This window comes from Manacus candei, unplaced genomic scaffold, assembly GCF_025592945.1.
Source record: "Manacus candei isolate 608988 ecotype Guabito, Panama unplaced genomic scaffold, ASM2559294v1 h1tg000056l, whole genome shotgun sequence".
Lineage (NCBI taxonomy): Eukaryota > Metazoa > Chordata > Aves > Passeriformes > Pipridae > Manacus > Manacus candei.
This window is the reverse complement of record NW_026138104.1, coordinates 10,659,128-10,682,982: the sequence shown is the minus strand read 5'-3', so window position 1 is coordinate 10,682,982 and position 23,855 is coordinate 10,659,128. Positions and strand designations below refer to the sequence as shown.

The 23,855-nt window shown below is 38.6% G+C and overlaps 1 protein-coding gene across 4 annotated transcripts in view; it reads left to right on the top strand.

The window, feature by feature from the left end:
- The window catches only part of NRP1 (neuropilin 1), a 112,905-nt gene extending 99,601 nt beyond the window's left edge, over positions 1-13,304 (top strand). For 2 of the 4 annotated variants that reach the window (XM_051802327.1, XM_051802326.1), the window contains exons 13-17: positions 1,901-2,038; positions 5,837-6,108; positions 6,589-6,682; positions 8,264-8,323; positions 9,544-13,304. In XM_051802327.1, coding sequence (XP_051658287.1) covers positions 1,901-2,038; positions 5,837-6,108; positions 6,589-6,682; positions 8,264-8,323; positions 9,544-9,830 — 851 coding nt within the window. In that variant the 3' untranslated portion in view covers positions 9,831-13,304. Of the gene's footprint in view, positions 1-1,900; positions 2,039-5,833; positions 6,109-6,588; positions 6,683-8,263; positions 8,324-9,543 lie in introns of all 4 variants that reach the window. The other 2 variants (XM_051802328.1, XM_051802325.1) reach the window with 1 other exon arrangement.
- The last annotated feature ends 10,551 nt before the right edge of the window (positions 13,305-23,855 follow it).

Genomic DNA, 23,855 nt, shown 5'->3' with positions numbered 1-23,855 from the left:
GAAAGAGCCATAATGGATTGCCTTTCTGCACTCATGTGCTTAGGCTGAGCTCTGCTTCTTCAACGTTTTGAGCCCAAAGAGAGATTATTCACCACAATCTGCCTCTTTCCTAGAAAGGGCTAGGGTGCTCCAGGAAACATCTTTTCTCCACATTGAATTCCTGTGCCAGACATTATCTGTTTAATTCATTTGTTCCCAACTAGGATGCTGCATTCGTGACAATGTGGAGTAGACCCCTCTGGAGGCCAGCGGGAGAGAGGGGGGAGGCAGGAGGGATGGGGAGGATGAAAGGAAGGAGTGAGGAACTAGAGCTCGGTGCAGAGAGAGCCCCAGCACAGCAAAGGCACTGACAGGCAGAGGAGAGGGGCAGGAACTGCCATGGCTCAGACCTCTCTGCTGACAGAATGAAGTTTTCTAGGGGCCAGAGGAGAGAGGGCACAGTGGCTGCAATGCAGGAATCCAGTGAGTTGAGTTAAAACTATGTCTGGGAGCAAGGACCTGCCAAACAAGGACACAGCGGGCAAGGAGAGAATGATAGATGAACCCTTTTTATATCCATTCTGTCTCAACCTACTCACCTGAGGTTTCCTCTGTCTTGATAAAATGATTATTCTAGTTTAATTTCCATTAAAATCTGGGTTGTGAGTTCAAAAGCCTTCCCAGTCTTCCCTGGCATCTCACTACATGGAGGAGGTCTTTGCTTCTTCAGACTGGAAGAGCTCCACCTCAAAGGTCAGGCCAACCACAGGTCTCAACACACTTCTCATATTTCTCCTTATTTTCCCACAATAAACGAACTCATTCTAGGGGTTGCATTATCTTTCATGACTTTTCTTATTAATAATGGGCAAGACACACAATTCTTCCCCCAGAGCTGATATTGATGGGAGCACAGAGTCCTTTGTTCTTAGTTTATACTTGCACAAAGCATCACATTAAAGTAAACCTAAATTATTCCTTTAATAAGGCGTGAGTCATGACTGAGAAAAGACTCCAGGATTTGGTCACATTGCTGTGGGAAGGGTATTGCTCTACTAGGAGTTGTCATTGCTCAAGGTGAGATAAAAGTTCACACCAGTGTGTTAGGAAGCAAAAGCTCAAAAGATTTCAAACTGCTTCTGAAAATGAGAAATGCAAGGGATTTATGTGCTATCTTCATATAATCTTTCCATTTAAATTCCAAGTTCTATTGAAGAAAATAAGCTACTATGTATTAAACCTTTGGGCAGAATTGAAAAGGAGCTAAAGACAAGATATGATCTCATCCTGACCATAATGCCAGACTTCCCTTGTTTTATGCAGAGCTTGTTTTGAAGCTTATTTTGAGTTCATTTGGCAATCAGCCACATTTGTCCCTTTTCCCTTTCAATTTGTCCATTTCAATGCTGCCATCTTGTGGGCCTACTTAACCGTCTCGAAGATGCTGAATGAGTTCCTTATTGAAGCCACGTACTGCAGATTTCACCCGAAATTCTTTCCTTGCCAAGGACATTCCACTAATGTTTCTGTCTTTTCTAATTTTTGTCCAAATCTCATTGCAAGTTGTTGCAAAACGTTGCACCATTACAGGGCAAAGAAATACCAGAAAGTATATCTGATAAGTAAGCCAGATCTTTCTTTGTGAGTCATATATGTTACAGTGTGGTTGTCAGCTAATGTGGGCAAATCACAAGAATCAATCAAAAAAATCCCAAAATATGGGTCATAAAGAGACAGGAAACAATCACATCATTTACAAAAAATAGTAGGTTTTCATCTGTTTCCCAGGAGGGATGCCCTTGCTATGGCTTCTCACAGTTTAAGGAGGAATGGTTCCATTAATGGTCAATTGTGTACATTTGTTTTGAAGTACAAAATTAATCATCATATGTTGTTCCCCCTTTTCCCTCTTTCATTGCAGAACTACCACTATACAATTTCAACTGTGCCTTTGGCTGGGGATCCCAAAAGACTTTGTGCCACTGGGAGCACGACAACCAGGTGGATTTAAGGTGGGCAATCCTGACCAGCAAAACCGGGCCAATTCAAGACCACACAGGTAATCATGAGTTCATGATTTAGCCATTTTACATGGGAAGAGATTGTTCTGTTTAATACCAGTATGTCTTCAAAAATGACAGGAGAGAGAATTATAATTAAAGTATATTATAAGGTATCTTATAGCTAAAGTTGAAGTATGTAAAGTCATACATGGTTCTCTAGGAAACCTAATCTATTATAGGTAGTTACAGCTGACTGTAATTATACTTTTTGTTGGGGAATAAAGATTATTTATTGTTAGGAACTGAAGATATTCCCTTGACTTGCCTTTGGATAACCATCATCTGGTGTAGAAAAATATTTGAATGAACAAATATTTTGCAAATATCACTGACCAACTGATACAGTCATGCACAAACCTCACTTTATTCCTGTTTGTATTTAGAGGGACTACCCACCACAGCAAGGTATTCTAAGTGAAACTTCCCAGATTGATGTATTACCATGCTCTTCTCCTTTCCAGCAGGAGTTGAAGATTATAGCCATCCTTTGCTCACACTCAGTTTTTCCAGAAATATCACCCTGGGAAATTGATTGGTTTGTTTTGTAGTATCTAACTCATGGCTCTGCATAATTAGGCAATAAATATGCTGCAGGGTAGTGGAGAAGGGAGGGCATTGTGTGACCTGCACAGCCTCTCACTTTAGTGTTCTCGCTTGCATACGTGCAGATTAATCAAATGTGTTGAGATGAATCCCCCTTCCCACTTCTGCTACCCTTTACCTAATGAGAATGACAAGGAAATTAGACAAAATTGGACTTTTTAAATCCTGAGACACTTTCAATTGAATCTTAAGACAAGTACAGTAGTTTCAGGGAAAAAAAAAAACTTGTAATACTTTGACTGTAAATGGCATTGTACAAATAAATGGTATCAAATTAACTAAATGCAGTTAGCTGAAGTGAAGGCTGTAATGGTGGAAAAATTGATGTAAAGTGAAATGGCTCAGTAGGATCTGACATTGAAAAGAGGTTAAAAGCTATGTTAGCCAGAGACTGACAAAATCTAAAAGGCATGCATAAGTAAAGCTCTAATTAAGACAATGAAGAAAGAGTTCCTGACCTAGCTCTGCAATAATATTCTGAAAATGAGAGCTATCTGCACTTTGCCACCAAAGATTACTGAGAGACTGAACCTGTCTTCAGTCAAGAGATGAAGAAATTATATTCTTCAAATGAGATTTTGTTGTTTCCCCTGGGCCTTGCTAGCACAAAAAACTTATTTGTCCCATGAGCTTTAGTAAGTCTTACAGGCCACCCTTTTTTCTCCTACTGCACTAACTTTCAATATTTTCCAAAATTTTCCTTAAAGAACACCTTCACCTGCCAGGTTTGCCATTCACCTGCCAGCAGGTACAGAATGAGTGGGGTAGATGTGAATGCAGACCATGAGCAGTCTGGATGGCACTGATGTCCCAAACAAACCCTCAGTGTCACCACTACGTAGCAAGGCCACCCTATGTGTTGGGAGAACCACAGTGAGCAACTCCCAGACACATCTTTCTCTCAGCCACATGCACAAAGCTAAAGAAAATCCACAGAAGTCATCTTCAACAGCAATTGCTTTAAGACAGCAGGATACACTGTATGTCACTTCAAATTATACATGTTGTGATTAAATCTGGCCTGTGTTAGGTCTTCCAACTGAGACAGTCATCCTAATGCTGTGATTATTTTCCTTTTTTCTTCCCTCTGGATTTCCCTATTACCATTCTTTGATGAGATTTGCACATGTTGTGCTGCTCTCTGCACAGAAGCAAAGTTGGAAAGAGCATATAGATATAACCACTCCTGCTTAAGAAGCTGGACAAGATGTTACTGCAGTAAGACAGGAAAAAAAGAAGGCATAATTTTTTTTGACAATTTAATATCATCTTTCCCTGTAAAATTCTTTCAAAGACCAGATACTTCAACATGCATATTGGGCAGGATACTCTAACTGCCCACAGAAAAATCCAAGCAAAACATCCTTGTCTCATGTTACAAGAAATATTTTCCATTCTCATTTATTAGGCCCACTTCTTCCACCCACTGGGTTTATCCCATTCCTCTTTGTTTCTGGTTCACCTTTTACTACCCTGTCCTTATACTTCCCAGAGTAACAATGCTCATCTTCCCATCTTCATTGGACTATACCATTGCTATCCAGCAAGTATCAATTATATACTATTTCACATGAAATTCAAGAATATCATGTATAAACAAACACCAATGCTGATTAAAGACCACCCTTCCAAAACATCTTTTGCCTCTTTTTAATTTCCTTTTGTTTAAGCATTGGTATAAACAGAGAAATGTACACTTATTTCAGCATTTGAGCAATAGTATTTCTTATTATTACTTTTGTCCTACCTACTTTCAAAATATCTTTATACCAATGTTAGTAAATGTTGTCTCCATCCTTTTGTGTGAGTGCATTGCACATGCAGTCTATTCTTAAACACACCAGGATGAACTTCATGTTTTTCCACCGTAATTCCCTGCAAAGAATCTGTTCAAAAGCTGACTGGAATGGATGTCTGGCTGGTGTAAATCAGAACCACTTCTCTATAGTCAGTATCTTGCTAAGCAATTTTCTGTTACCAAACTAATCACACTCCCACATGCTTCTCTCCCAGCGTGATTAAGAAAGTAATTTTCCAAGTTAAGGGTATTAGGTGTTCAGATTTCAACATGTATAAATCCATTATGCTCTTCAGAACGTACCAGTCATAATCTTCCTCTTTCAAGAAATGTCTCACAAGTACATAGTGCCCAGTATATTGTTAGAAAAATCAAGGGCGTAAGTCAGACACCATCTGTGACTCTATTTAGGAACACTATTTAGATCTCAGTTCCTGATCTCTGACCATGGCTATTCAAAGCCATTTCATCCTTCAGTGTTTTCCCCATTCTAATCTTGCCTTCTCGACTACAGATTACTTTAAACAGAGGTTTTTTAAGAGCTCTCTGCACAATTACCATACAGTAGGCCCCAGGGACTTTTCTTTAGCCAGCCTAGTGTTGGCTGCCTTCAGGAGGTGCACGCTGAGTAATGGAGCAAATGCTGTCACACCAAACAGGCTTTTGCCTCCTTCCCTGAGCAAAAGCAAATGCCTTGTGTGTGTCATGTAGTGAGCATGTTCTTACAGCTCACTGTCAGCACAAAGCATCCCAGTGAACAGCACAGGAGACGGGGAGAGGAAATCATGGAATAACAATGGTTTGGGTCCTGGACAAGACCTTTAAAGGGCATGTAGTCCCAGCCCCCTGCAATGAACTGGGACATCTTCAACTAGGTCAGAACCCCTTCCAGCGTCATCTTGAGCATTCCCAGGAATGGTGCATTTACTCCTCTCTGGACAGCCCGTGCCAGTGTTTCACCACCCACCATTTTTCTTCCTCGTGTCTAGTCTGAATCTACCCTCTTTTAGTGTCCATTACCCTGTGTCCTGTCACTAAAGGCCCTATTAAGAAGTTTGTCCTCATCTTTATTATAAGTCCTCTTTACTTACTGAAAGGCAGCACTGAAGTATCCCCAGAGCCTTCTCTTCTCCAGGCTGAACAACCCCTACTCTCTCAGCCTGTCCTCATAGGTCAGGTGCTCCAGCTCTCTGAACATCTTGGTGGCACTCTCCTTGCAGCATATGAGCTTTCCTAGAGCTCCCAAAACAACCCACTCTGACTCTCGTTTGTGATGCTTGACCCATCAGCATGGAAAGAAAGCAAAATGGTCAGGGCTGGTCAGGGATTCTTGTGTTAACAAAGAAAATTAAAGCTGGTGGCTATTCCTAACACAGTCCTTCTGTCACAGTAGGAGATGGCAATTTCATTTACTCACAAGCTGATGAAAGCCAGAAAGGCAAAGTCGCCCGACTGCTGAGCCCCGTGATTTCCTCGCAGAACTCTGCCCACTGCATGACTTTCTGGTACCACATGTCCGGCGCACACGTGGGCACCCTGAAGATCAAACTGCGGTACCAAAAGCCAGATGAATATGACCAGGTGCTGTGGACCCTGAGTGGGCACCAAGCAAACTACTGGAAGGAAGGACGTGTTCTTCTTCACAAATCTGTGAAACATTACCAGGTGAGCTTGGCTGCTCCCCGCTGAACTACCAGAGCTGAGGTCATGTTTTATACACCATAGCAAAAGATGTCACTGAAGGATTTGTGTAGACAGTATTACACCTACAGATGAGGTGGTTTGCTGTGATTAATAATAGTGAAATATTTCATGGTATCTCAGATTACAGTGATGCAAGCAATTTGTTATCGAAGGCCAAATAAATACTTTGGAAATCGTTTATCATCAGTCACAAAGCTGCCTCTTTGCCACAGTTTTGCTGATGTAGAAGTCTGTAATAAAGTTATGACAGTATATAAATTTACATTTGCGTGTATAAGTTCATAAAGGCAGGCAATGCATATTTTCAGGCCGCAAACAAAGTACACGTAGATGTGACATCATGGCAGGTGAAGATATGTGTTAACAACTAATTAAGAAATCCTGAAAGCTGCAATTGTGTGCTAACATGAAAACAATGTTAATATTATCTTGTTTTGCCAGGTGGTTATTGAGGGAGAAATTGGAAAAGGAACTGGAGGAATTGCTGTGGATGATATTAAAATTGACAATCACGTAGCACAAGAGGATTGCCGAAGTAAGTGTAAAAAACAAGAACATAGAGCATTCTCATCCAAAACATTATTTATTTTGTTTTGATAGCTGCTTTTTTCTCTGAGAAAGAGATAGATAATTATAGCTATATGGGAAGTTTTCCACTTAAAACATTCTGATTCAGCCCATAGCTTTATTCATAGTAAGTGCCACTGCTTTCACCTCGGAATGGCAGTGTTTTGGATCAGAACCGGCATCCTACTGACATGGGTCACAGCATGTTCACATTCTCACATCTCTCCCTGTATTTCATATTGATGCCCTCTTTAAATTTCTCTACTTTTCCTAATGCTCTTCCCTGTTTTAACTAATGTTCAAAATCCAGTTTAATTTCTTCACCCTTTTTAGGTCACTTACTACCAAGCCTACTTAAATTCTTTTTTAAGGGAGCATATGAAGCCCTTACAGGATAAGTAGACAGAGTGAAATGGCCCCTGCTCTGTCCTCTGCTGTCCTGTCATTCTGAGTTTGCTGTGGCTCATTTGCTGTAGTCGTCAGCTCCCAGACATGCAGGACACAAAGTAATATTAGGACATGGCCTTTCTCACATCTGAGCCAGGCTATTCCTGAGATGCTCTTTGAGTCCTTTTATTTCTGGCCAGTCTTGGGTTATTCCAGTCACTGCTGATCATATGCACATTGCATACTGCACGTAATTTGGCAGCAGTAGCCCCAAATAAACACAAGCACTGAATGCTGTCCTTCGCAGTGGAGATGAAGCAATTACTTTTATGTAAAAGAGGGAATAGAAATTATTAGATTTAGGAAGATAAACTTATGCCGTGTGAGTTGGCAACATGACTGAGAGCAGTAATAGAGGGTGCTCCTCACCTTTTGTAGCTAAAATACATTTAAGGGTAACGTGACAGCCTTCAGCTATCTGGTAATTTCACTGCAGGATAAGAAAACTGTACAATCTCTTTTTGTCACACAGTCCAAACACTGGGGTTCATCAAATGCCACCAGAGTGACAGTTAGCAGGAAAGAGAGGCAGGACACACTGCTTGGTCCTCCTGCAGTGCCAAGGAGGGTGCTGGGACCGCAGTGACTGTACTTACCTGGCTCCAGTATGAGAAAGAAAATTGACTCCTCTCCTACCTTCACATGTTTTGGTTTTTCAGACAAAATGTTGAGCAAAGATTTCTGGCCTGAGGGACCTAAATCCAAAAGCTCAGCCTGAAACCCAAACACAAGTGGTCTCGCTGCAGTCAGTGAAACTATTCTTGTGATTAACTATGCCTATGCTGATGAAGTGTTATGGAATTGGGCTCCAAAATTGTAAATACAGTGAATGAGATGCTAATTCATCACACTGATTTCTCTTTTCCAGGCATGGAAAACCCCTGCTGATAACTAAAACTGTGCCAAGACTGGGCGGAGAGGAGTTTTTTAATCTTTCTTTTTTCCTCCATTAATTTTCAGAGCCCATTATAATGAGCAGTTCTGTCAAGCCGCCATAATGATGCTCTGACACAGGAAAATCTGCTATACCATTATTGCCAGCATGGTAGTCAATCAGTGTTTGTAACCCTAATAATCAATGTCAATTCTTTTGCTTCATTAGAATCAACTGATGTGGAGAATGAAATAGATGAAGAAGAAGAGCCAGATATTAATCAAACAGGTAAAAATTGTGTTATTTTTTTAAAGGGAATTAATTTTAATGTGTATTTTAGTGTGAATTCGTACATTCTGTTCATTTATTTATAGATTTGCTCTCTAAATGCATATTGTATTAAGGTGTTTTGATTTATTTGGATCAGACACTAAGAAGGCTTACATTTATTTAAAGGAAGTAATAGTTTTATTCTTCTATGTCATAATCTTATGGACTTTTTATTATTTTTACCTATTTCAAAACTTCACATTTTTTACACAGAATTTGTTACATTATATACATATATATGCATGCACTTTTTAGCTCCTCAATATTTGGTTATCTAGAAGGCTTGTCCACTCATGTAGAAAGCACTGTCATTATATCTTACAATTTATGACTCACACCATGCCTCGGTAATTGGGCTCAAAACTCTTCAGGTTAATTGTTTCACAGACCTGGCTGAAAATGTCATTTTATGACCAGTCTAGCAAAGCATTATCATTTTCGATGATGATAGCTGTAAATGGATCATTAAATGAATCATAATTGTCATATTGTCCCAATAATAAAATATATTTACATTTTTCAGGCAATGAGCTTAATTTTTTTCTGTCACAGTCAGTGGGATTGCTGTAATTGGTTTCAGTGAAAGAGGGTTTGTCCAAAAAGACTTTGGGGCTTTTCCTGCAACAACTGCTATTGGATCATTTTCATAAACTGAAAGGGTTGAGGGAAAACATTATGATACCCAGTGAATATTTTACACAAGGGGGCAGAGTGCTCTTCTGTGTCAGTGCTGCCACTATTTCTACTTCAAGATCCAATCCTAAAGTCATTGAAGCGGAAAGGATGCAAAGGACATTCCCAACCACTGTCTTAGGCTATAAACTCTCACACTGAGCTGAATAAGATTTGATTAACATTTTTGAGCTAAATACTGCAACCTGGTAAAATATAATCAAAAGGCCTGGTTATTTGCTCCTAAGACTCCCATTTAATCCAAGGCAGAATCAGACCTCTACTAATAGGCAGCAGATTCAAAGACTGGAGAACGGTTTGGAAAAAATCAACAACTATTTGGGTCACACTATAGTTTTCAACTATTTTTTACTACCTCCAAGAAGCTAGGTTTTAAAATTATGTAGAAACTCATTATGTCAAAAAAAAAGTGTTCTTTCTCAAAATTTCCAAAGTTTTAACTAGGATTGGTTCTGAAAATTTTGCAATTCTTCACTCCATTTCAGGGTTTACACCTCCATACCGTACGGGTGAGGACTATGATGACATCTCCAGGAAACCAGGCAATGTCCTGAAGACCCTAGATCCAATCCTTATTACTATCATAGCCATGAGTGCACTCGGGGTGCTTTTAGGAGCCATCTGTGGAGTTGTTCTGTACTGTGCCTGTTGGCACAATGGGATGTCAGAGAGGAACTTGTCTGCACTGGAGAATTATAATTTTGAACTGGTCGATGGTGTAAAACTGAAAAAAGATAAACTAAACACACAGAATTCATACTCGGAAGCATGAAGGTGTAAAGCGACTGGAGAAGTTTCAGAGAATCTGAATCGGGATAGAAGGACATAGCTCGGTCATGCTGGGGAACTGTTGATCTTTTACTGTACAGGCTGAAAAGTGCATTGATGACACTGAGCCAAGCTTTTCTCAGGAGCTTCAGTGAGTGTGTAACCGATGAACATGGACAACAATCTGTGTTAACAACCTGAATCATGTACAGTCTGCTTTTTCTGTTGGTTTTATTTGAAATAATCGAATGCTGGTGTTGAGACCAAGTATGATTGACTTATAGTTCATTTTGTCTTTCTTTCTCTCCCTCTCTTTTGTTTTCCGTTAATGGATAATTTTGTTTTTACTGTGCAAAATCCAAGATGCTGTCACAAAATGTATTCAGTGGGGTCCTTTGGATGGACATGCTGTCTGTAGCTCAGTGCCCAGAAAATATTGGAGTAACAGCAATTTAGTGGACTTCTGCACCTGTATTTGTGTATAATTGCTCGTGTTGTGCATAGGCAAAGAAGGGTTAGGATGTTTTTGAAAGTACTGCTGCATCAGTACCGATATAGTGTGTCAGCTCTGTTTACGAAGCAATACAGTCAAATTTTATTGATGTTTTTCAGTGTTGTACTAAATTTTGTGCTTGTGAACTCCATAAAAGAGTATGTGCCATCATCAGACACAACTGGTAACCAAGTGTACTGCCTAAAAATGAAACAAAAAAAGTCCTTGGCACTGGCTAGTGTATGTCCTCTCAAGTGCCTTTTTGTTTGTACTGCTTCTCATTGTGTTAACATTAACTACAGCTTCTCTGCAGTTATGCCCTTGTCTTTAATCATATTCTGATGGCTCACTGACTAAAAGAAAAGTATATTTTAGAGTAAGAAAATAGCCTCAACAAGGCAAGGGCTAATCAGATTTGACAACCTGGCTCGATTGTTCTGCTTTCTGTATTTCAACTTCATGTCTCTTGACCCTTTTGTATAAAGCTGCAATATCCCCTTTTATTGTTCTTTCATATAGAATGTATTTTCAAATGTAAAATTTCTCTCCCTTTCTCTTCTCTTTCTCTCTCTCTTTGTCTCTCTGAGTAGGTTGCATAAGCATTTGCCATTGCCAAGGAAAGAAAACTTCAGCTTTAACTTGCTGGTAATGGCAAAGGATTTTACTAGAGTTTTTGTTAAAAAATAAGGGAAAATTCTTAACTTTATCCTCCAAAGTCGAACTTTGGGTTTCTTCTTAACAGCATAAAGTGACAGTATCTTTTTTCCTGATATCATGAAACATGTCTTTTATCCTGAACAGCTTGCCTGTTAATTACACTGGGGAAAATGCTTCCCTTACTGAGAAGATTGCCTTTAAAATGAGAAACTTTCCTCCTCCTGCCCCTACCTGAACTCAGAGTTCTGTTCTCTCAGTGTACGTGTATTTTCATGCTAATCAATGCTAATTGGGCTTAGTGTGGGTACTGAGGGCAGAATGAAATCCCACAGTGTATGTAAGGTATGTTCTTACCATCATGTTATACCCAATTGGCATTTCATACCAGGTGGTTTCTGTTTGACCAGAAGTGTAGACAGTGACCAATTCAGTGAACTGAGTACTATAAGCTGTCAGAAAAAATGTGTTTGACAATTATGTGGCAATTTTTTAAATATTTTAGGGCAAATATTATTGGACAAATAATATTCAGCAGCCTGTGCAGCTGGTCCAACAGGGTAAAATGAATCAAGAGCGTTTCCCACAGGGGTCCATAAGGACAAGGGAGCAGGGGGGTCTCTCCCCTCCTACAGGTGTAAGGGGAGCCCCAGGGTTTTCTGCAGTGACCTGCACACAGCACAGCCATAACTGGGGAGGCAGCTTCCACCTTCCCCTGGGTATCTACCAACCAGCAGATAAAACCAGTGCAAACACGAGTAAAGGAACATCCTGCCAAAGTGCTGGATACATGTTTTTCGTCATTGAATTTCCCGAGTAGAGTCAGGGAAGTGATTGGGACTTTCTGAGTTAGTCTTTTCCAAAATTGCTTTTGTAGAAGAACAATGAAATATCCTCTCCAGGATTAGGATTAAAAAAGGGCTAATTCAGCCTTGAATTACATGGAGCAACAGAATCCACCCTTATTATTTATCAACTAAATGTTTTGAGGCATATAATTTCACCAATATGAGCTATAAAAAAGAGAAATATGTAGAAAATCCACCAGTAACCCAGAAACTTAAGAAAAGAGAGGGAGACAGGAGGTAAAAATTGAGGTTTGAAGTTGAAAATATTTTAAAAGAAAATCCAGTAGAAAAAAAAGTGGACAGTTGCTACTTCAGAGGAGTCCTAAAGGCAATGACTATCAGGAAAATCCAAATACCCACTTCAGGTCATCAAACCTTATATTCATGAAAGAGTTACCTCCCCAACCTCTCAATCTTGGGTCCTCCAGCAGGTGAGACAGTGCACCTAGGGCCTGAAAGTTTTGTCTAAGAATTAGTCTATGAGATGTCCCAAGTGACAAACTCAAAAAAGGTAGAATTTTCATTGATTTCTAACACTGTAATTTGTCCATAATGGTATTGCAGCAGCTAGTTAATTAACCCAAAGAAATAAGGATTTTTCAAAACTATTTTCAGCACACCACCACTGTGTGAGTCAGGAGTTAAGGGCCTGCTCTCCTTAGTTGAAAAAACTTCTAGTCCACTAACTTGACTAAGAGTTATACCCTTATATTGCCTTGAAGAGAAAATCCCATTGGGGAGCCCAAACCCAAAACCTTTTGAAATATTCCCACTGATTTCAATGGATTCTGGACCAGCTCTGGGTCTTAATCTATTTGAACAGAAAAGCTGGTAGTTGGTGGGTTTTTTCCTTCTTTTAACGTACTGATAATAATGAACATAAAAAGAAATATATCTCCTTTGTGTTCTTCAGACCTTACTATGATAATGAGGATCTAGCACTGAAGATTTGATTTCTCTGAAGGTAATAGAATGAAAGTTGCCCTTCAATAAAGGAAAAATGATACTGCAACTTTACATTGAAAAGTATCTTGCACTGATAAATATATTTAAAAAAATTATATGTTTATAAAGTTATTAATTTGTAAAGGCAGTGTTACGAAATGTTCAGTTTATATTGTTTTAGATTGTTTCATAATTTTTAAAGTGTAAAATAACATATTTTTTTCTTTATTGAAAAACTATAAAAATCTTCAGTAGTAAAATGATTTCATTTTACTGGTATATTATTGCTTCATGTTTTGTACCATCATAAAACTTTGTGCAAATTTTTTTTACAGAAATTTTTATTTTCTATGACAATATGACACTTGTAAATTGTTGTTTCAAAATGAACAGCGAAGCCTTAACTTTAAATGACATTTGTATTCTCAGACACTGAGTAGCATAAAAAAAACACATAGAACTGAACTGTAACTTAAATTTCCAAACTATGACTACTACATTCCAAAGAAACAGTTGAATTAAACATTTTCATAAAATATCCCATAGCTGATGTATTTTATTATACTAAAATGGATTGGTATTATTAAATGGTTGGTTTTATTTAGCATCTTGCAACAAGCACGTTTTAATCCCAATTACGTTTGTTGGTAGGCAGCTCCAACAAAGAGACACTTTGGTGGGTTCATTTGTGGTTTAGGATAGAGAGATTCACCTCTGCCTGCCTGTTTCTCTTTCCTTGCTGGAGTACACTCCGACAACATGCCTAACTTTTAGCCAAACAGCAGGAATTTAAGAGGACAAATCTGCCACCCCTGTTGATACACCTTGGGATGCCCAATGTAACACCCTATGCAGGTGTTACACCCTCCCTGTGGCATGTTCTTGGGTGGGGGTGAGATTTACTCCCAAGTAATGTCTGTTTTAATGTGTTGCTCCACTAAGTCTCTGCTCTGGTGGTAAGGTTTGTACAGATAAGGTCCCTTCAAATTTCCACTGGAGTCACTGGGATTTACCCAACCATGGCTAAATCTTCCAGTGCAGAGCACAAGTTGCTGATGGGAGCAAATGCATCCAGGGCAGCCCATTGGGCCTGATTTGTCATTCAGTTGGGTGCTAAACTCATCTGAGGAACAAATGATTGTGTGTAGAGAGATCTTCAAGAAGTTTGCATCCAGATCAGAAGCTATAGATTGCACATTTCCTGTTTTATGCAATACTTACGTAATTTGCTTCTTTTTAATACTCAGTACTCTGCACATTAAAGATTGGCAAATCTTTTCTTTACATTGCACACATGAATAAGCACATACTGTCAGGATGTCATTAGGTTGAGTACAAATATTTTACTTCAGCTACTTTACTACTCCTGGGAGTATTGTACTTATTACCATATATTTGATCATCATTAACACTTGAAAAGAACATATTGAATCTTGTCTCCTGACAAGAGAGCAGCGTTGTGGGTACCTGTTTAAAACATGACATGGAACTACAGCAAGCACCTGAGCAAAACTTTGCTTTCTGATTGGAGTAGGGATTGCTCTCAAAAGGCAGTTGTGAAGGTTGTTGTCCATAGAATCACTAAACCTAAATTCCTTAGAAATGTACTTCATTGCACTCTGTTTACTTCTGTGATAACCAGCCACAGGGCTCTTTGAGGGAAAATAAATGGCAATGGAATTAATTAGTGGGAAAAAAAAATCTATAAAGTGAATCCATTGAGGATGAAGTTCAGGAAAGAGAGACAAGTATTTAAAGTTAAGAAAATTCTCTTTCTTTCATTTAGGGGAAATTGATTTGCCTGGAAGCTAACAAGCAATTAGCACTAAATCTTCAGTTTTCCACACTAAATAGGCTGCTTAAAGGAAAGACAAAAATAGTGCAATGGGATCTGAATTATATTTTAGAAGATAACTTGTAAACTTGAAAGAAAAAGAAGAGCAGACGGAAGTAACAGATGGGTCGGCTACAGACAACCAGTGCCAGGAGTGCATAGCTCTGAGGCACAGATATTAGGGTCATGGTCTGTAAAAAGGGTCTTTGGCAGGTAGCGATAAGTAAACCCCATTATTATTTCACCAATCAAATGTAACATCCCTGATCCAGCATCCACATGGTCAGTCCCATTTCCTTTACTTTTGGCAGGGCACAGGAGAGGGTGGGGGCAGCACCACTGGCCTGTGCTTGGTGGTGGGTAGGGCCCACTGGCACCATGGAAATGGTAGCAGTGCCAATCTGTGCAAACCTACCCTTGGGACCAAGGCTGCCAGTCCCAGTGGAGATGAAGGTCCTCCATCCTCATAACCTTCCTTTTATGAGGCATATGAAGACCTTACAGGTGTGTACTTTTATGGTTCTAATTTTGACCCTCATAGGTCTTTTCTTATGTACAATTAGTCCATTTCCAGTTCAATTCTTCTAAACCAATTTGTCAAAGTCAAATGTCAAAGTTGGGCTTGATTTTCGGATCATAGCATCTGGACATTAGATCCCAGAAGTAATTCCCTTCCCATTCCTTAACTGTGCCGTCCTTTGCAATACATTATGCCTCACAGCATATTGGTTCAAGCAACATTAATTTATTAGAGCGTTAATTTCTTCTTTTATATCATTTTGTGCCTCAAGTCACCCATAACCACAATGTTATCTACAAGTGTCTGTTAAATTATAACAGAGTGTATCTGATTTCTTTTTTGCCATGGGATACATTGAATAGCTGTTTTATTTTCCGATTAGTCCCCCTGTACTCCCTAATTGCTTTTCCACAGTAGGTCAGTTCTCTATATACATTTTCATTCTCATAGCTACACACAATCAAGCTCTAATCTTATCACCTCAGGACTGATGGTGTCTCAACATTTATAACTGAAAATCTCATTAAAAAGTCTTCTGGCATTTTTCACAGATGGATGGAGCCTTATCATGTGTCCAAACCTAATTCCATCTTCAATAATCATATTCTCCTATTTAAACTTACATTGTTTTTATTCATCTCTCAGACATTTGATTCATGTCCCTGTCATTGTGCTGCATCACTGTGCACCATGCACTGTGTTTTATTACAGAGAGTTGTGTTTCCATAATGGGTGAGGTGGGTCTTATTGAAAAAGGGAGTGTAACCTCACTGGAGCACTGCTGATACCCGAGAGAGAGGTCAGGTGTTACTTTCAAGGGTAGAAGGTAAGGAGAATGTCTGGCAGGGTTTGTCAGGTGCTGCCATAACAAAGACTAAGGGATTTAATGATGAGAGCCTGGAGGATGAAGGACTTGCCTGAGGAAAAAAGTACTTCAGATGGCATGAGCTGCAAAGAGAATTGTCAGAAAAGTCCCTTGTTAAATGACTTCATTTTTCCCTGATTAAAAATAAAAACCAACCAAACAAACAAACAACAAAAACCCCATTCACAATTCTCAAAAAATATCTGCAATACAGAAATGTCTATGGCGGCTCCTATGCAGTTCTAAATTCACAGTCATAGAAAAAAGGAAGGCACAGGTAGCATCTCAGAGCTATAGACTGGCATTCTTCATCAATCCTTTTCATCTTGAAAACCTTAATAAATATTACCTTCCCTCTGTAATGTTGTTTTATGCCACTTGTTTCAGAAGTAAATTGCCTGGGCCAAACTAGTGTTTTTTATGATTTTCTGCTGTTAATATATTTTTCTGTAGTGCAATTTATGCTTCCCTCACTGCTCAAATACTTCTATAGCATCTCTCTATGCATTACTAAGGCATGCACAGCACGAAATAAGCCCAGCCAGTGCCCTACATACCATATGTCAAAAGAGAGAAGAGCCCACTTTGTCTCACATCTCCTCTTCCACATCCTTGCCAGGGATGTATACTCCATGTCAAACACACAGATACTACATCTTTAATAGATAATCTACCTTTCAGGGAGCCTCAATGTTTTCTACTTGGGGCCTGATATCTTTGCATTAATTAAATATTGATATCAATCTTCTTACTAAATATTTACTTACTAGTTACATAACTGTTAGCATACCAGAGTGGGTCAGTGGGTCACTCTCATTTTGCCTTTTGAGACTACTAACTAGATCCCAGTATTTTATCTTTCTCTCCTTTTAACCTTCTGATCAGACTGTGTTTCCCACAGCTCTATCAGGAAGAAAAAGAAGGGAAAAAAAACAACCAAAAAAGATAGCTGTCCAATTTCTATCTACATGACTGAAAAAAGTCCACTGAACATGTAAAGAAAAATAAATTTCTTTTTATTTTGAAACATGTTTTTGTGGAGTAAAGGAAAGTCACCAGACTGGTTGGAGGTAATATCTGAGATGTCTGTGAAGCAGTGAGGAGACAGTCACTGGAGCCTTATAAAAATTACCCTGTAACATCTGGAAAGACTTAATAAGTCTGCAAAGTGATGGGAGCACAGGATTATCAAAGTAGGCAGGTTGTGAAGGTATTGGTTTACCCCAGTCATAGCTGACAAAATGGAAGAAAAGCAGGAAAATATTTCATGTTAAGAGTAGATCAGAAAGAACCTTCTTACTCTAGGTTCCAGTTACTAATTTGTCTTTTAATCAGTCCTCAGAGGATGGGAAGCAAAGCAAGGAATGAACTGAACTACAGATCAGTCCCACCTACGGCTCATGTTGACTAATTCACGCCCTGTTGTTATCATGCAGCTCTGAAACTGAGGCAAGGAGATGCTGGGTGCCACCACCTTCCATGTGAAAGATCTCTGACCCTCAACACCAACTCCTTTTCACGTTCTCCAAATTGTTACCTGCAGGAAGTCATACCACCTTGTACCCATTGAATATATTTCAAATGTATTTTTATTGTTGTTGACCATATTATCTCCCTTTTGCATATCTTAGGCCTTTCTTCTTCTTAAGACGACACCTGCCAATTAAGCCATGTTTCCCCAAGCTCTGTCTTGCATGGTGCTGAGCACTCCAGTTCCCATTTACCAGCTTAGAAAAGCCCAGTGTGGGACCAGACCTCCCATTCACTCAGCTGGTGCTGCTCTGCTACCCTAGTCTCTCCTGGTTTGCTGGTTGTTTTGCACCACTGTCTTGTTTGCAATAGAAGGTCATTGAAAGTTCACTTGAAATCTAGACTCTTATTTCAGTGCCATAATCTGTAGGCGACTAAGGATCATCTTTGCTACTTTTAACAAGTCTTTTCACAATCTATTCCCTTTTCTTCATGCATACTGAGGTCTTAAAGTGGTCAACTTAAAACCATATATCTTGATAAAGTGGCTGAATTACTGCTGCTGAATGGTGGACCATTATCTACAATTAGTTTATGGCTCTTAATAGCCATTATTGCAAAAGATGGATTTCTCTATAGCGTAAGTGTCTTACCAAAGATCCCGTTAGTACTCTTGCTTATGAAAAGTTAAATGGTAGTCGCTTTCTGGAAAAGATCACGTTGCTCTTAGGTTGAAATAAACCATTACCAGCTTATTTCTCTGGGTAATAAATAGGTTATATGCATTATAATAGTCATTATAATTTAATATGAGCACTATTTGTTTCTTCGTGTACTGTATGCAAATGTGTGCAGCACTATATAGACAGAATGGAGAAATACTGTAAGGATGTCACCATCTAGTTTAAGAGAAAAATACCAGACATCTCACAAGTTACTGCAAGGATGTAGTGACTTGCCTCAGAGTAGCAGCTTTTCTTTTTCTGTTCATAGAAGTATGGTGGTTAGAAGAGTTAGAATAAGTGTGTGCCAATTCACTGGAGAAAAACTATGGATTTATGAATCTCCTTGAGGAAGTGCTTCCTGATGAAGGACATGAAGGAGCAGAGGGTAGAGGCGTAGTAGATGGGGTCATGAACTTCATTTTACTTCTCATCATGAGTAATAGTGCTAAACTGATAGTCAGTCAGATCTCTCATTTTCTTTAATTTAACGCTATACTTCTTGCTCCTTGCATTACTGACCCCACATTATAACTGAACCATCCATTTCATTACAATGCTAAGCACTGCTTTAAATGCACATGAGAAGATTTCAGTGCTTTTTATACTGCACAGTTACGTGTGGTGAGATTTGTTCTTTTCAAATAAAGAACCATCTCAGAGCTAACAACCTGTATTATTTTAATCAAGTCTCGTTTCACACAGGTTGTGAACTTTAATACAGACTGCCACTTCTTCTGGGCTTCAAATATAATGTACAGCTCAGCACAAGTCTGACCTTTGTGGTTTCATATTGGCACATACTTGCTGAAAGCGCTTCATTAGACACCAGTGGTGATGCAGCTTTCAACCTTTTTAGCAGCTTTCTTTGGAGCTGCTGCTGATTAACAATATATACATTTTACCAATGACACATTGGTTGTGCATTAAATATGGCAAGCACACATATATACATATCTCCTGAGATGGAACCTGGATTCTACAATAGAAGGTGAAGAAGCATTAGTAGTAGAATGGAGGGTTTTCCTAAAGGTGGAGGTGTGTGCAATTATTAAAGGTCTGAATGTTTTAGTCCGGTTTGCGGATTCCTTGTGACAGTAATGCACTTAGAAATGCAAAGAGCATCTCTGCAGGCAAAATCATTTTCAGACTGCTCTCACGTTGCTCTTCTAGCTCACCTCCTAGCTCAGATTTGAGAAAGTCTTTAATATTCAGCAAATACTGTGCTCTACTACTTTATGCATACAATATTCTTTGAGTTAAAAGAATTTGTATTTAATGTTTATATTGTGATAGTCCCCACAGGATTACAAATCGTGTTCACATAGTGAAAAACAACATTAAATGACACAGAAAATGTACATTCCAACCTCACAGACAGGAGCTGTAACGTGGCTGTGCAATCACAGATGGTTCTCAATCCAGTGTCTTTGTCAAGTACCTTTATCATCAGCTCTGTCTCTTGTATTTTCCAGACCTGTTGCTGGATTTTATGATCAATATATCAGTAGCATGGGATGCTACTACAAATCTAGCCAATTAATCTTCAAGGGTATAATTTAGCTTATCTATCACTGTCTAAGGTGGAATCATCTCCAAAGTGTGAGTTAAATTCACTGTTTCTAACACCTACCTGAATTTTCCTTTTACAGTATCAATTTCTCTTGTCTATAGAATATCTTAAATTAATTGTTTGAATTTAAAGGACTACGTTTTAGATGGGCAAAATGAAATTAATTATCTCTAATCATGTACAAACTAGTTGTGGGTTTGGTTGATTTTACCAAGGACAGAGATCTGAACTTCTTTGGTTGATTTTTATCATAGCTCATTTTGACATCTGAAAGCATTGGTTCACCTGCTAGCTAGCTAGCAGAAGCAAAACTTAACCACTTAAGTTACAGTGGGATTCTCAAAACCTACTGGTTCAGTTTCAGTCGTGCAGGCAAATTCATAGTGTGAAGGTAGGTAGAACATTGGATCCTTCATCACTGTGTCATTCGATGCTACCTACAGAATTATGATAGGCCTTGAAGAAGTTTTATCCTACCCTCATACTTAGGTAGACTTGTGTCCAGTCATGTCTTTATTCAAAGCCTAGAACTAAGAATTCAACCTGGATTTTTACAGGCTTATTAAATTTGCTTCTTAAATTGGTTTTGCTCTGGCTGCTACAAGTTAATTATACTGTTTCCTACAGTGCTGCGGTTCAGACTGATCATTGCCTACTTCACAGTCGTCTATTCATTTTCTCACTTCTTCTTCTTCTTGTGTTTTGGTTTTGTTCTGATCTACGTGTGTAACATCACATAAAGCTGGGGTTTTTTTCTTAGAGATTTGATCTACCTACAGTTTTATTCTCTCATGACTCTGCGAATAAAAACCACCTACTTCAGAAGTGCAGCTCAGTTCTCTCCAGGAAGTTTCAAACTTCTGAAACTTACAGCTGTATTTCATAGCTTTGCATGCATTTCAAACCATTACTTTAGATGGTTTGTTAAGTATTTTTCTCAGCAACAAGCACACTTATGTCCATGACAGGCAGCGTGAAGGATGACCCAAGATCACAATCTGCTTTTAATACAGAAGGAGACTTAGTGAATATATTAATGAAACCTGACAGAACCTTGAAATTACCTGGAAGAAACTATCATCAGAAGTGTTAGTAAGCATTATTACAAATATTGTTATTGACACCACTGTGCTTGCAGTGAACCTTGAGATCTTTTCTGATTGTCTTTTATTAGGAAAAATCATATTTCTTACCTGAATATGCATTTTAATAAAAGGTTCATGACATGTCTTCCTTCTTTTTGTGTTTATATGGGCAAATGGGACAGGTCCCAGAATATGCCATGTAAATCACCATCTCGGTGAAGTTTGTTCTGATTTTTGAGTGTCTTGCTACATCAAAAAGACAGAGGTATTTGTATTATCTTCATGTTACTCTTCAATATATTTGCTAACCTCTGTGTTCCGGGTGCTTTGAGTTTCATCACTTCCAAGCACATTTTCAGTTTCTCCATCCTCTCTGTGAAGAATGAAGATAAAGATTTTCTGAGTCTCTCTTCAATCATTCTAAAAATATATCTTTTTTCTTTTATGATTCTTGCTTCAGGTCAGTGTATGTTTTAAAACATGCATAAAAATATGAATGCATACAAGAGACATCTGTGATCCCTTGGGTGCGTATGTTATCAAATGTCTGGAACATATTGTGCAAATAAAATGCACAAATTATAGAGAATAGGAAATGGTTCATCATTTCCAAGCCCTTTAAATAGGAGTAATCAGACAACCCCAAATCTGCTAAGCTATGTTGAAACTAGAAAAAGGGCTGAGCAACCAAAATGTCCCTACTCTTCCTGTTAATGGAGTTGCCAGACCCAGTTCACTGGGCCTTTTACTCAAGTAAAACAGAACAGAAAGTCAGAGGGAGCCTTGAATGCAGCAGAAATGTTCAGGGCTGCTGTTCACTCTTGTTAGCTGAAAAACAGTGCCAGTGTCCTAGAGGACTATTAGCAGACAAGCAACAAGTGCCATAGTAAAAGAAGACTGTAGAAAAACCTGAAAAATGCAAAGTAAATGTTAACCAGTTGCAGCAGCAGAGAATACCGGTCATTAGCATCTCACAAAGACTTTCAAATACGAAATAATCATTATCACTGTTTGCACAGATCTCAATTTTAGCTTTTATCATTACGGCTTAGTTATAGCTCCCAACACTGAAACTCTTTTGTATTCAATGCAGTATAGTAGTTGATGCTACTATAAGAAAATCAGGATCAGTAAGTTCATAATGTACATTTAGAATGTAAGAAGCCCCCAGATAGCAAGTTTCAAACAACTGCGGGTGCTAAAAAACATACAAAACCACTTTCTACACAATTTTCTAAAGTTAGTAGCTCCTCATTCCTCAAGAAATTGAAACAATTTCTGTTCCCTAGATGTGCTGTTTGGTGCACAACTGCAGCAGATACTGGTTCACTTTAGGCACATAACTCACAGAACTCATTAAACATCCAATTTAGCTGCTCTGAATTAGAGTTTGTGAGAGCTTACTTCTCTCAATACAAAAGAAACATTAGAATACAAGTCTCCTCCTCTCTCCCAAACCAGTTCCAATGCTCAACTCCTGCTGTAAATTATTATGCAGTGTAAGCCAAAGCTTCAAGAACTTGCTGGCTTGTTTGCTATTGGCAAGCATGTCACAGTCATTCAGCAGTTTTTCAGGTTTTTTTAAACTTTTATGCTCTTTATTTCACTGGAAAGGATGAAAACAGAGGTGGTTGGTTAATATGCACAAAGGATCTGTTCAAGATTTTTACCAAAAAACCTGGTGACCATCATATGCATCAGCAAAAAATACTTTAAAATACACCTCTAAGATTTGGCATTATCTCAATATTCCAGGCACACCAAAACTATATAACTGTAAAATGTACTTGATAGCCATTGATAGTGACAGGACTTGTCTCTTTAAATTCCCTCATCTCTAGAGTAACTGAATTCTGGTGCAGCTGTTAGAAACTCAAGTTCCACCTTTCAGTACCTCATTATCATTTGATTGTAAAGACTTCACTCTTTTCCAAACACTGAAGAGCAATGCAGGTCCAACTCTGAGAACTAATATTCCAAAGATCATAGATATTTTTAGACCTTTAAAACAAACTACCCCTATGGACTTAATAAAAACATATCTTGTCAGCCAATAAGGATGAAATGATCCCCTGAAGCATGAATTTGGCACTGTGGGAACATTTTTGAAGCTTGCTTTGAAACCTACTTGAACACAAGCTCAAGTATATCGAAAGAGTTACTGAAAAGTAGTTAAAATACTATATATTTTATATATGACTCTAGATTCTACATGGACAGAATGATTAAATATAAGTGAAGATAAATAGTTCATTAAGCAAAGAGTGTGACTGCAGTTTCCTAACATACATCTTCATCTCTGTACAAGGAACGGTTTCTACTGTTTTCTTTAGCTTGTGAAGTAGAAACAGTTGTCACCAACACTGTCATCTTTTCAATGAAATGAGTATTTGGCTGTAGCAAATTGTCCAGTTTTTCTGACTGTTCGAAGTACAGGTTCAGCTGTCTGTTTTCTGAAGACTTTGCACTGAAGGGCTAATAAGAAGATACACAGCTTAGTTATATTACTGCCTTCAGCACAATTAAAGAGGGTGCTACTAGAAAAGTGAATTTAATCCCAGTGTTTTAATTAAATTCTGGCTTGGCACAAGTCCACCTGTCTGGATTCAATTGGATATAGTTCTCTTTCCTTCTTGCTACAGACATTACCGTTGCCTGTTCCCATTGAACTGCTGCAGTGATTCTCCCCTGGCATTTGAGCATATATAAAGGCAGTCCTCAAATACAGAAAACATCTTGCATAAAAGGGCTATAACATCAAAGCTACTATTTAAGACTAAAGTGTTACACAATTTACATGTTCAAATTGTCTAAGGCAGGCAGTTGTGTTCACACTCTGATCCCATACTGAGTGTGATGGTGTAGCCACACATGGAGCTCTGCACGGACAACTAAAATTAGTTTGGAAAGGCATCATTTGTACTGCAAGAAAAAGCCACATTTTCATTTCAAAATTGTACTGGACAAGTTTATACAAGGTGCAGTGACTTCATAATGAATTACAAAGGGGACAGAGTTTT